This window comes from Argentina silus, assembly GCF_951799395.1.
Source record: "Argentina silus genome assembly, chromosome: 22".
In the NCBI taxonomy this organism is placed as follows: Eukaryota; Metazoa; Chordata; class Actinopteri; order Argentiniformes; family Argentinidae; genus Argentina; species Argentina silus.
In genome coordinates, this window is record NC_139676.1 from 1,952,216 (window position 1) to 1,964,715 (window position 12,500).

Sequence of the window (12,500 nt, forward strand, 5' to 3'; positions counted from 1 at the left end):
CTCCTCCCATCCTCCTCCTCCCTCCCTCCCTCTCTACCATCCTCCTCCTCCCTCCTCCTCCTCCCTCCCTCCCTCTCTACCATCCTCCTCTCCTCCCTCCCTCCCTCCTCTCCTCCCATCCTCCTCCCTCCCTCCCATCTTCCCCATCTCCCCCTCCCTCCCTCCTCTCCTCCCATCCTCCTCCCTCCCTCCCATCTTCCCCCCCCTCAGGAGACCTACCATCTTCTCCCCTCCCCCTCCCTCTCTCCTCCTCTCCTCATTCACCCTCCCCTCCTCCTCTCCCCCCCTCCACCCCCTCTCTCTCTCCTCCTCTCCTCCTCCCCCCCCCTCCTCCGGTGTCACCAGCGCAGGTTATCGCGATCAATCACGTCGCCATGGTGGCGGAGCCCCGGGTCGCCACGGCGACCGCAGATGGCTCTTTATCTGCCTGAGCAGAGCCCCCGCCGCCATGGCGACCAGAGGAGGAAGTGACACGTCCAGCGGGCAGAGTGAGACTCATCCGGGCGCTCTGCACTGTGTCAACACACACGGTCACACACTCACACGCACCAACACACAAATTAACTAACACACACACACTCGCACTAACACTCACACACTCACAGTCACACACACACACACACTCACAGTCACACACTCACACGCACCAACACACAAATTAACTAACACACACACACACTCGCACTAACACACACACAAATTAAGAAACACACACACACACACACACACACACACACACACACACAAGAATGAACGAACAAACACACACTCTCTCTCACACACACAAATGAATACACATGAATGAACACACGGACGAACACACACTCTAACACACACACACACACACACAGGGCCGTCTTGGCCGAGGTTTCAGCAGTGTGTGTCTGGTGTGTGGTGGTGTGGCATACACTACCTGACATATGAGATGACTCTCTCCCTCCCTCCCTCCCTCTCTCTCTCCCTCCCTCCTGAGGGCCACATGTACCAGACCTGTAGCCCAGGCTGCTGCTGCTGCTGATGATGATGATGACGATGATATCAGCTCATTAAGGCAGCCTGCAGCATCCTCCTAATTAGCTCATTAAGGCTTTACAATTAGGATTAGTCTCAGTCCAGCGCTCATCCCTTCATCAGAGAGAATAGAGGAGAGACAGAGAGAAGGAGAGAGAGAAGGAGAGAGACAGGGCCCCATTCCAACACTAGTCACATCCCTCCCACCATCCATCCGTCCATTCTTAGTCCAATGCCCAGCCCTCCACCAGATAGAGAGAGAGAGAGGGAGAGGGAGAGGGAGAGAGAGAGCGTGGGCCCTGTTCCAATATTGATTCCATGTCTCCTCCCTTCACAGCAAAGCTAAACAAGCTGCTAATCACTTTAACACATGACATCACCTCTAATCACATGACATCACCTCTAATCACATGACATCACCTCTAATCACATGACATCACCTCTAATCAGGGATGAAGGCAGACATGTCATCTCCAACTACAGACAGTTATGCTTTCTTCAGCTCTGTGGTCTCCTCTTCTCTCCTCCCCTCTCCTCTTCGCCCCTCCCCTCTCCTCTTCTCTCCTCCCCTCTCCTCTTCGCCCCTCCCCTCTCCTCTTCGCCCCTCCCCTCTCCTCTTCGCCCCTCCCCTCTCCTCTTCGCCCCTCCCCTCTCCTCTTCGCCCTTCCCCTCTCCTCTTCGCCCCTCCCCTCCCCTCTTCTCTCCTCCCCTCTCCTCTTCGCCCCTCCCCTCCCCTCTTCGCCCCTCCCCTCTCCGCCCCTCCCCTCCCCTCTTCGCCCCTCCCCTCTCCTCTTCGCCCCTCCCCTCTCCTCTTCGCCCCTCCCCTCTCCTCTTCGCCCCTCCCCTCTCCTCTTCTCTCCTCCCCTCTCCTCTTCGCCCCTCCCCTCTCCTCTTCGCCCCTCCCCTCTCCTCTTCTCTCCTCCCCTCTCCTCTTCACCCCTCCCCTCTCCTCTTCGCCCCTCCCCTCTCCTCTTCTCTCCTCCCCTCTCCTCTTCGCCCCTCCCCTCCCCTCTCCTCTTCACCCCTCCCCTCCCCTCATAGAAATATACCGTGCCCTCCATAATTATTGGGACAGTGAAGCATGTTTTCATCTTTTGGTGTTCTATTCCAAACAAAGAGGGGTCAGAGAGACAGAAAGCTTTTCTGAGGGAAACATCAATCAGAAACAGTCAAAACCCAAATCAACAGTTACATCAGAAACAGACAGAAAGCACTGCAGAGCTCAGCGATCACACAGGGGCTGGTAGACCCAGGAAACCCCCCCCCCCCTCTCTCTCTCTCTCACACACACACACACACACACACACACACAGGCTGGTAGGCCCAGGAAACCCCTCTCTCTCTCTCTCTCTCTCTCTCTCTCACACACACACACACACACACACACACACACACACACACACACACACACAGGCTGGTAGGCCCAGGAAAGACAAGTCCAGGCCTGGCAGAGCATCACCAGAGAAGACACCCAGCGTCTGGTGTGTGTGTGTGTGTGTGTGTGTGTCACCAGCGTCTGGTGGGTTCAAGGGGTTGCAGACTTCAGACAGTTATTACAAGGAAAAGATTGTCGACCAAATACTAAACATGAGTGCTTCATTTGGACATTATATGAATCTGTCCCAATACTTTCGGTGCCCTGAAATATTGTGACTGTATACAAATGGTTGTCATTTCTAAATGGTGGAACCAATATGTACAAAAATACCCTTAAATAAAAGCTGAGAATCAAAACTTCAACCTCATAGCAGTTGGAATGTGAAGCCAAAAGAAGAAGAAATGCTTCACTGTCCCATTACTTCCGGGGGGTCCTGTCCCATTACTTACAGGGGGTCCTGTCCCATTACTTACAGAGGGTCCTGTCCCATCACTTCCGGGGGGTCCTGTCCCATCACTTCCGGGGGGTCCTGTCCCATTACTTCCAGGGGGTCCTGTCCCATTACTTCCGGGGGGTCCTGTCCCATTACTTACAGAGGGTCCTGTCCCATCACTTCCGGGGGGTCCTGTCCCATTACTTACAGAGGGTCCTGTCCCATCACTTCCGGGGGGTCCTGTCCCATTACTTACAGGGGGTCCTGTCCCATCACTTCCGGGGGTCCTGTCCCATTACTTACAGAGGGTCCTGTCCCATCACTTAGAGGGTCCTGTCCCATTACTTCCGGGGGTCCTGTATTTACTGGTCCAGTGTCCCGGTGCACCCAGGGAGCGGCAGAGAGACAGTGCATGCTGGGAAAGCGTGGGGGACGTATGGATTTCACGACCCAGAGAGTCGGATTAGGAGAGACGTCCATCAGGAGGAACCAGTCCTCCACCCGGCCTCCTCTCCATCCACTCGAGTAAACACACACACACACACACACACACACCCCCACACCCCACACACACACGCACACACTCTCTCCGAGACAAACACCCCCCCGCCCGCCTGGTCTGCCTCTCCTGTCAGTGTGTATCACGTCAGCAGGCCCAGTGGGAGAGATGCCATCTCTGACGACTGGCTGGTTTAGTAGACCCTCCCTCCTCCCTCCTCCCTCCCCTGTCTCTCACTCCCCCCCCCCCCTCCCTCACCTCCCCTGTCTCTCACCCCTACCCCTCTGATGACTGGCTGGTTTAGCAGACCGACAGCCCCTCCCTCACCAACCGACCCCCCTCCCTCCCTCCCCTCCCTCTCCCCCATACCAAGCCTCTCTCTACCAGACCAACAGCCCCCCCCCCTTCTCCGTTCTGTTCCTCTGCTCCAGCCCCCCTCCCCCCATCCACCCCTCTGCTACAGCCCCCCCCCCCCCCACCCATCCCTCTGCCTGAGGATACACACACACACACACACACTAGTGTACATCCATACTAACACACTAGTGTACATCCATACTAACACTAATGTACTTCCATACTAACACACTAGTGTACATCCATACTAACACACTAGTGTACATCCATACTAACACTAGTGTACTTCCATACTAACACACTAGTGTACATCCATACTAACACTAGTGTACATCCATACTAACACTAATGTACATCCATACTAACACAGTCAGATCAGACTCAGGACTACAGATCATCACCAGACTAATGACCGTCATACTGTCGCCCCAATAAAGACCTTTGTGACCAGGAGTCGTACAGTTGGCACACTGCCATCGTCTGCCCCCCCTCCACCACCCTGTGTGTGTGTGTGTGTGTGTCCCACCCAGTAGAATAGATGTGTCTGGTCCAGACTAACAGTCACGTTCAGTAACACTGAAAGTCAAAGGAATGAAGGTTGAACCCTGGGAAGACCGTCTCTACACTACCTTCAATACTACCTCTAACACACACACACACACACACACACACACCATGGGCCATGTCCAAAAGCTCAAACTGCCTACTGTTTACTAAAGGTATCTACTACATACAAACCCTACTACATACTCCATACTAACCATACTAACCATACTACATACAAACCCTACTACATACTCCATACTAACCATACTGACCATACTACATACAAACCATACTACATATAAACCCTACTACATACTCCATATAAACCATACTAACCATACTACATACTATTAAAGACAGTGTTTAGTCATATGTATCTAGTATGACATGCTGGAAATGTAGACAGTGAATTTGGTTCAGTTTCTCACTCCTAACCGTAACCCTGGGAATGTGAGAATCTCCTGATGTAACCTGAGGTGAGCATGCAGACACGACCACGACCTTCACTAAAACAGCTCAAAGACACACACAAGAGTTTGGCTTCCTAGTCGAATATCATGATTCACTTTTATTAAAAGCATCTTAACTACAGTTCATCAAACATGATGTTTCAAAAGAACAAAAAAAAATACACACAAAAAAAAAAGAAAAAAAAATAACATTTACAACATATGTCTGTAAACTTCAAAGGCTAGTTAGAATTGAGGTAATGCTGTTCAGCTTGGTGGCCAAAAGTAACAAAACGTCTGATCAATAGAGTAAAGGTACCTGATAACGTCCCTCTGCCCCGAGCGTCAACAGCCGGAGGAGAGAGAGAGAGAGAGAGAGACACGTTGATTGCAGTACTTTTTCATTTTCACGTCATCGTTAACAGTTTATTTTTTTGTCATTTTTCCATGTTTCATCATTTCATTTTCAACGTTTCTTTTTTTTTTTTTTTTTTTTTTAAAGATACGACACTTGTGGTTTTATAACGGTGTGTGTTGTTATCATCAGGGAGAGAGAGAGAGAGACAAAATGTTGAAACATTCAAAAGCTGCCTTGGTTATTGCTGTGTCTCCGTGTGGGGAGAGAGAGAGGGAGAGGGGGAGGGAGGGAGGAGAGAGAGAGAGGAGGGGAGAGGGTGGTTGTGTCTCTCTCTCTCTCTCTTTCTCTCCCCCCCTCCTCCCCTCCGTCCACCCCGCCCCTCCCTTCCCCCCTGCGTCATGTGACTTGGTCAGTGTGTCAGACTAGGAACAGCCAGGAGAGAAAACATGCGGCCAGCAGGTCAGTGTCAGACTGGAGAATATCAACAGGGTCATTAGGAACAGTTACAGTCGACGAGGAAGAGCCAGACAGTAACAGTCAGACAGTAAGAGTCAGACAGGCTGTCTTGGGTGTGTCCTTCTGTCTGGGGGGGGGGGGGGGGGTTCTAGAAGCTTCTGGGAGATCTAGAACCACAACGTTTTGCGACCTGCCGTAACCCTGAAGAGAAACACACACACACACACACTTTCTCTCCCTCTCTATGAAGAACAGTGGAAGAGCTGAGACTCTGCCCTCCACGCCAGGAGCAGATCAGAGATCAGATTAGTTAGTGTAAGAGACTACAGGAACAGCCAAACGATGTGTGTGTGTGTGTGTGTGTGTGTGGTCCCAGACTTGGCCACCATCATCATCATCTGATATGTGAGAACTTCGATCCTGCTCTTCAAGGCAGAACAGTACAACAGCAAAAAAAAAAAAACTTTTTTTTTTTTTTTCTTTTTACCCAAGATCCTTTTCAGCAGCATATAGACGCTTAATGCCGTTAAATTGTTTACGTTACTGGAGATTAACGAAGTTGCTACGTACTGTCACAATACCAACCGGAGAGAGAGAGAGAGAACCAAACAATGAACAAAAAGAAAAACAAAAAATAAAACAGTACAGAAAAGCAGCAGAGCACTATCGGAACAATTAATTCCTATAATAATAATATTTCAGAGGATATTTTCCTGTCTCATCTAGAATGCACCGTTCAGTGCACAAAGACCAAAAAAAAAATTAATAATAATAATAATAATAAACACCCTTTTTGACATCCGCAAAACTCTACTTCAGTTTGCTTTCCCTGACTACTCTAAGGGCACCGAGAGGATCGCTCTCAGCTTCACCTGTCAAAAAGAAACGACAGAAAAAGAAAATACAACAAAAAAAAAGAAAAAACCAAATTCATATAAGTTTGGATATCAAGTCGGTGTGTAAACGGGTTGTTGTGGGAGCACACGGGGGGGGGGGGAGAGTGGGGGTCGGGGTGGGAAATGTCAAAGGCCAGTTTCAGTCACTCTTCTCCTCGTCTTCCTCCTCAGGAGCTTCCTCCTCCTCCTCCTCTCCTCTCCCGGGGGGGTCCAGGGGCGACGCGGCCTCCTCCGCCTGCCCCGCGGCCTCCTCCTCCTCCGGGGTCGACGACCCGGCCGTCTTCTCCTGGCTCTCCCCGGAGTCGCTGTCCTCCTCCTCCGCCGCCGCGGCGTGGCGCTCCTCCCCGGCGTCCGAGGCTCTGTCCTGGGCCGCGGGGGGGCCGGGGCTGGCCTCCTTCTCCTGGAGAACGGCTCCGGAGGCTCCAGAGGAGGCTGCCCCCAGGGCGCCGGCCATGGCTGTCTGGAGGTCGGCCAGCGCGGTGGGGGTGGGGGGGAAGCCGGGCAGCGTGAGGCCCCCCAGGCCCGGGGGCAGGAACATGGAGGGGTAGAAGAGGCCGGGAGCCATGGTGGACAGCAGGAAGGGGTTGAAGGCCAGGGAGTTGGCCGACATCCCTGCTGCGGCGGCGGCAGCGGCTAGCGCGTTAGCATCCCCGTTAGCCTCGCTGGCCTCTGCCTCTCTGGCCGCCTTCTTCGCCTCCTCCTTCTTCCTCTTCCTCCTCTTCTTCCTCTCCTCCTTCGTCTCGTCCCCCCCTCCTCCTCCCTCCGCCCCTCTGTCTTCCTCCCTCTCCTCCTCCTGGTCGCCCTCCTCCTCGGCGGTACCGTTAGCTGCGTTAGCGGTAGCAGCCGCGGTGGCCAGGTTGTTTCCGAACAGCCCCCCCAGGCTGAACATGTTGGGGAGCCCCCCCATGCCGGGCAGCATCAGGGGCAGCATGGAGGCCTTGCCCTCGCCGCCCCCCAGCCCCGAGGGGAAGCCCATCAGCCCAGCCGCCAGCTGAAGGGACTGGAGGTTCTGGAGCCCCTGCAGGCTGGAGAGGTCCATGCCCCCCCCGAACAGGCCGTTCATCAGCAGGGGGTTGAGCGCCCCCCCCAGGGAAGACGAGGCTGCTGCCGCCTGGGCGGCCGCCTGGGCCGCTGCTGTCGCCTTGGCGATCTCAGACTTGGGGCGTCGGCCTCTGCGGCGGACGCCCTCCTCACGGACCACGGGCCCCGTCAGCAGCCGGTCAAACATGGCCTCCGGGAGGAAGCCCTGCGATTGGACGAGAGAGAGGAGGTCAAGGGTCAGAGGTGCTGTGGAGACGAGGTCGTAGACTAACTGAAGCACGGTCAGGGTTGGTCAGATAATAATGACTTTCTATTGGTTGACCGTAAGTTACTGTGAGCAGCTCGACCAATCAATTGTCTTCATAATTGTGGTTTACAACCAGAAAACCACATACATTAACTACAGCCTATCCAATATAATAATGATTAATAATCAATTAATATAATAATGATTATCAATGTAATATAAAAAATATTATTAACGTAATATAATAATACTTATTAATGTAATACAATAATAATGAAATATAATATAATGATTATTAATGTAATATAATGATTATTAATGTAATATAATATAATGATTATTAATGTAATATAATGATTATTAATGTAATATAATAATGATTATTAATGTAATATAATGATCAATATGAATATAATGATGATTATTATTAATGATAATGAATAAGAGGAGTCCGGTCCTGAGACTCACCGACTGTTTGACGATGTCGGTCCAGTCGGGGGCGATGGCGAACTCTGGGTTCTCCAGCAGCCACCGGGGGAGCTCCTTCATTGGTGGAGCCATGGCTCCGCCCATCTGGGGAACAACACAACATTGACGTTTTTGGTTCCATAATCAGTTTTAATTTATAGGAGCCATTAAAGACAAACAATTAAATAATAAAAATAATAATAATAATAATACTAACACTAATAATAATAGAGGAACTATCCATTAGGGATTACATTGCTTGATTTTCATACTACTTTTTTTATAATAATAATAATAATAATATTAATGATGGAGCTACCTTGCGTCCGTTCCTGCGGTTGACGACAGGAACCCTCTCGTCCCCCGTCAGGGTGTTGATGTCGATCTTGTTGGGGTTTCTGCAGCGATGCCTCTTCTGCTTGGGCTTCGGGAACTGGGACAGCAGCAGCTCCTCAGCACCGCTCTTCTGGAGGGGGGCGGGGGGGGGTCAGTCATCACACATCTCACATTCACTAACTCACTCAGTTGTACTGTGTAGTGTGTAGTATAGTAGTGTGTAATTGTGTAGTTGTGTAGTAGTGTGTAGTACATACTGGTGTGTATCCAGCCATGTCCATGGTGTAGGTAGGGTGCTGTCTCAGCCAATCCCGCAGCTCCTTGTTGGAGGGCGTGGCCTCTGCGTCGTCCATGGAGACGGCGGGGACGCGGGCGCTGGGGGTGTGGACGGGGGCGGGGCCCTGTCTTGGGGCACGGGGGGGCATCGCCACCCCCTCTACCTGGGCCTTGGTCCCCTCCGAATCCTCCTAGTGGACAAGACGGGAAACACACCTTTAACTCACCACCTAGAGCGCCCAGGGTTTTATGCAGTGTTTACCTAGCAACAGTACTTTGATTGGCTACAAAATGAAACATCAGCATTGATGCATTTTGGGTGAAAAGTCGCCCTCTCGGCACTCTGGAACTTGGACCATGTGAAGCGACTTAATTCACCCTCGGCACTAAACGATTTAATTCGCTGTCTCAGCTGTTTCAGTCGGCCAATGAGCAGCCAGGGTGAATGTCTGGAGGGTTTAACGTCTCAGAAGGAAACTTCAGCACCGGCTACAAATCAATAAACAACACATCCTCTTCATCTGCTGTCTGTTATTAAGTTATGCAGAGATGGATATCTATTTAACATGGGAGGCCTGGAATACACACACACACACACCCACCGTGTTCATGGCCCCGCCTCTCTTGTTGCCTAGGAACAGCAGGTCCAACCCCTCCACATTTTTCCTGCGGCCCCGCCTCCTCCTGGTGGGCAGGTCCGCCTCGGCCAATGAGCCGTTGGCCCTGGAGCGGGAGGGCGTGGCCTGCTGCTGCAGGAGTTCCATCTGAGCTTTGAGGGCGGAGCTAGACACCAGGCTGCTGCTATAGGCCGCCAGGGAGGAAGTGGACTTGTGGTGGTGCATGCCCTGGGGGACAAGAACAATGAAGTTATTCAAAATATTATAATTAATGTTGAAAGGTGTGTGTGTGTGTGTGTGTACCTTGGTGAGGTAGGTGTGTGTGTGTGTGTGTGTACCTTGGTGAGGTAGGTGTGTGTGTGTGTGTGTGTACCTTGGTGAGGTAGGTGTGTGTGTGTGTGTGTGTGTACCTTGGTGAGGTCCATGGCCTGGCTCTGGGACTCTGAGGCGTGTGACTCTCTGAGCTGGGCGACCATCTCCATCAGGTTCCTGCGCTTGGTGGCGCGCTCTGCCTCGATCTCCACCTTCCTCCTCCTCCTCCTCCTCTGCTTGGGCAGGCCCAGCCCATCATCCTACGGGGGGGGGGGGGGGGGGGCGTTAGATAGACTACCAGACAGGTGTGTGTGTGTGTGTGTGTGTGTGAGACTGAGTGAGAGAGAGTGTGCGTGATTTAGTATGAGAGACATGTATGTGTATATACAAGTGTGTGTGTATTTATAGGTTTGTGTGTGTGTGAGAGAGTGCACACGTGCATGTTATGTTATCTGTTGATGACATATGGTGAAGTGTGTGTGTGTTGATACGTGTGTTGATATGTGTGTGTGTTGATACGTGTGTGTGTGTTGATACGTGTGTGTGTGTTGATACGTGTGTGTGTGTTGATACGTGTGTGTGTGTTACTCACGGTAACCTGAGGGGAGAGTGTCATCTCCTCGCTGCCGCTGAAGCTGGTCTGAGCAGCGACGGCGGCCATGTTGAGGTCCGCTAGGCTCCGCCTCTGCAGGGGGCTGTCGCACGCCGCCGGCCCGTAACCTGGCAACAGGCCCGGGAAGTCAAAGAACTGCCGCCGATTGGCCGGCCACTTCCCTTTGATGATGACATCACAGATGTTGTCCATGCGGTTGATCAGCACTCGGTCCTGAGGGGGAGAGAGAGAGAGGGGGGGGGAGGAGGGGAGAGAGGGGGAGGAGGGAGGAGGAAGGGTCAGAGAAGCACGTTAGAAGTCCAGCCCATCATCATCATCATCCTCTTGTGAACATCAAACTGGCTCCAGGGACAATTAGTTTATGACATCAAATATCATTTAGTATAGTAGTGTTAAATCCTAATCCTATTCTTGATTGTGTGTGTGTGTGTGTGTGTGTCTCACCTTGGGCCAGAAGCTGAAGGAGAAGGTCCGGTCGTGGAGGTTCTGCTGGGCCGACGGTTCTCCGTCCTCAGGGCAGAACCCGTCCCTGGTCTCGTCCCGGGCCGTGGTGCTGAGGGACGCGTTGCTCTCCTCGTCAAAGTTCTTCTGCTCCGGCGGCCCGCCTGCTGCCACACACACACACACCAAACCTTTTAAAATCTCAAATCTCAAAACTAATCTCTTGCTCTAAAGCTGCATTTGCTCTCTCTGACAATGTCATAAACTTTGGCTTTGAGGGGAAGTTTTATATTAATAAAACACATTAAAATCATCAACATTAACATTAAAGATTTCCTCTCAGGTCAAACTAAGTCACCTGGCAGAGAACAGCAGAGGAGCCGCGTCTAATAATGATCAATAAATCTCTTCCATCTATCCATCAATCTCTCTTTCTATCGATCAATCTCTCCATCCCTCCCTCCCTCCCCCTCCGTCCGTCCGTTCCTCCCTCTCCCTCCATACCTTCAGGTTGGGACGACTTCTCTGACTTGTCATCTTCCTCCATCTTCTCCTCCTCTTCCTCCTCCTTCTCAGCCACAGCCTTAGGAGACCTGGGAGCGTCTTGGCTCTCCTTCTCCTCATCCTTCTCTTTCTTCTCCTCATCCTTCTCTTTCTTCTCCTCCTGGTCCTCCTCCTCCTCCTTCTTCTCCTCCTGGTCCTCCTCCTCCTCCTTCTTCTCCTTCTCCTCGGCCAGAGTGACGGCCATCTTAGGTTCTGCCTCTGACTTCTCTTTCTCTCCGCAGACCTCGGTCTCCTCCTCCTCCTTCGGTTCCTTCTCCACCTCCTCCTCCTTTTCCTTCAGCTCTCCCTTCTCCTCCTCCTCCTCCTCCTCTTTCTTCACCTTCTCAGGAGACGTGGCATCCTTCTGTTCCTCCCCCTTTTCGTTGATCTCCATCTCTGCGTCCGTTTGTTTCTCTGTCTTAACACATGGAATGTCTTCTTCTTCTTCTTCTCCTTCCTCCTTCACCTTCTTCCCTTCTTCCACCACCATGTCTTCCTCCTCCCCCTCCTCCCTCTGTTCTTCTTTGACAGCAGCAGCAGCCCCGCCCTCCAGGCCTCCGTGGCGGCCACCCGCCGCTGCCCCCGCCTCCGGGCCTCCGTCGCGGCCCACCCCCGCCGCCCCGCCCGCCCCCAGCTGGGTGAACTTGCGGTGGGCCTGGAGGAAGCCGAGAGTCGTGTCGTTGAGGATGTGGTAGTCTGTGCGGCTGACCCCGTGCTTGGAGGCGCCCAGCAGGAGGTCACGGTCGTGGCGACCACATTCCCACCACTCAGGGAGGTCCGAGCTGGGCTGGCAGAGGCGCAGGCGCTCCGATAGGTCGGGGTGCGGGAGGACCTGCTCTCTGATTCGTCGGAGCAGCTCGATGCGGTACAGGGTGCGGGAGGCGCGCTCCTCGGTGATGGGGTCGATGATCAGGGTGGGGTCTGGGAGCTCTGTGGGGGGGGGGGGGGTGGAGGGAGATGAAGGAGAGACAGGAGAGGAGGAAAGGAAGGAGAGACAGAGGAGGACAAAGGAGAAGGAGGAGTGGGGGATGAAGGGGAGACAGAGGAGAGGAGGAGAGGTTTGTTAATGAATCATTCCTTCTATCGTCAAATCAACATCACTAATGACATCACAACGGAACACACAGTTCCACTAGTTAACTCAATGCTATTTAGATTATTAGATTATTATTCTAGTATTGGGGGAGAGGGGAGAGGGGGGAGGAGGTTACCTGAGTCAGTTT

At 52.5% G+C, this 12,500-nt stretch overlaps 1 protein-coding gene across 1 annotated transcript in view; it reads right to left on the reverse strand.

The window, feature by feature from the left end:
• Nucleotides 1-4,772: 4,772 nt before the first annotated feature.
• Nucleotides 4,773-12,500, reverse strand: part of chd7 (chromodomain helicase DNA binding protein 7) — a 40,349-nt gene continuing 32,621 nt past the window's right edge. Inside the window, exons 24-34 of the mRNA XM_083694272.1 lie at nt 12,489-12,500; nt 11,888-12,207; nt 11,239-11,794; nt 10,738-10,901; nt 10,273-10,506; nt 9,779-9,940; nt 9,354-9,596; nt 8,733-8,942; nt 8,459-8,605; nt 8,140-8,244; nt 4,773-7,629 (exon numbers count right to left, since the gene is read on the reverse strand). The exon at nt 12,489-12,500 is cut by the window's right edge and continues 197 nt beyond it. Of these exons, the coding sequence (XP_083550398.1) occupies nt 6,523-7,629; nt 8,140-8,244; nt 8,459-8,605; nt 8,733-8,942; nt 9,354-9,596; nt 9,779-9,940; nt 10,273-10,506; nt 10,738-10,901; nt 11,239-11,794; nt 11,888-12,207; nt 12,489-12,500 (3,260 nt within the window). The 3' untranslated portion in view covers nt 4,773-6,522. The remainder of the gene's footprint in view (nt 7,630-8,139; nt 8,245-8,458; nt 8,606-8,732; nt 8,943-9,353; nt 9,597-9,778; nt 9,941-10,272; nt 10,507-10,737; nt 10,902-11,238; nt 11,795-11,887; nt 12,208-12,488) is intronic.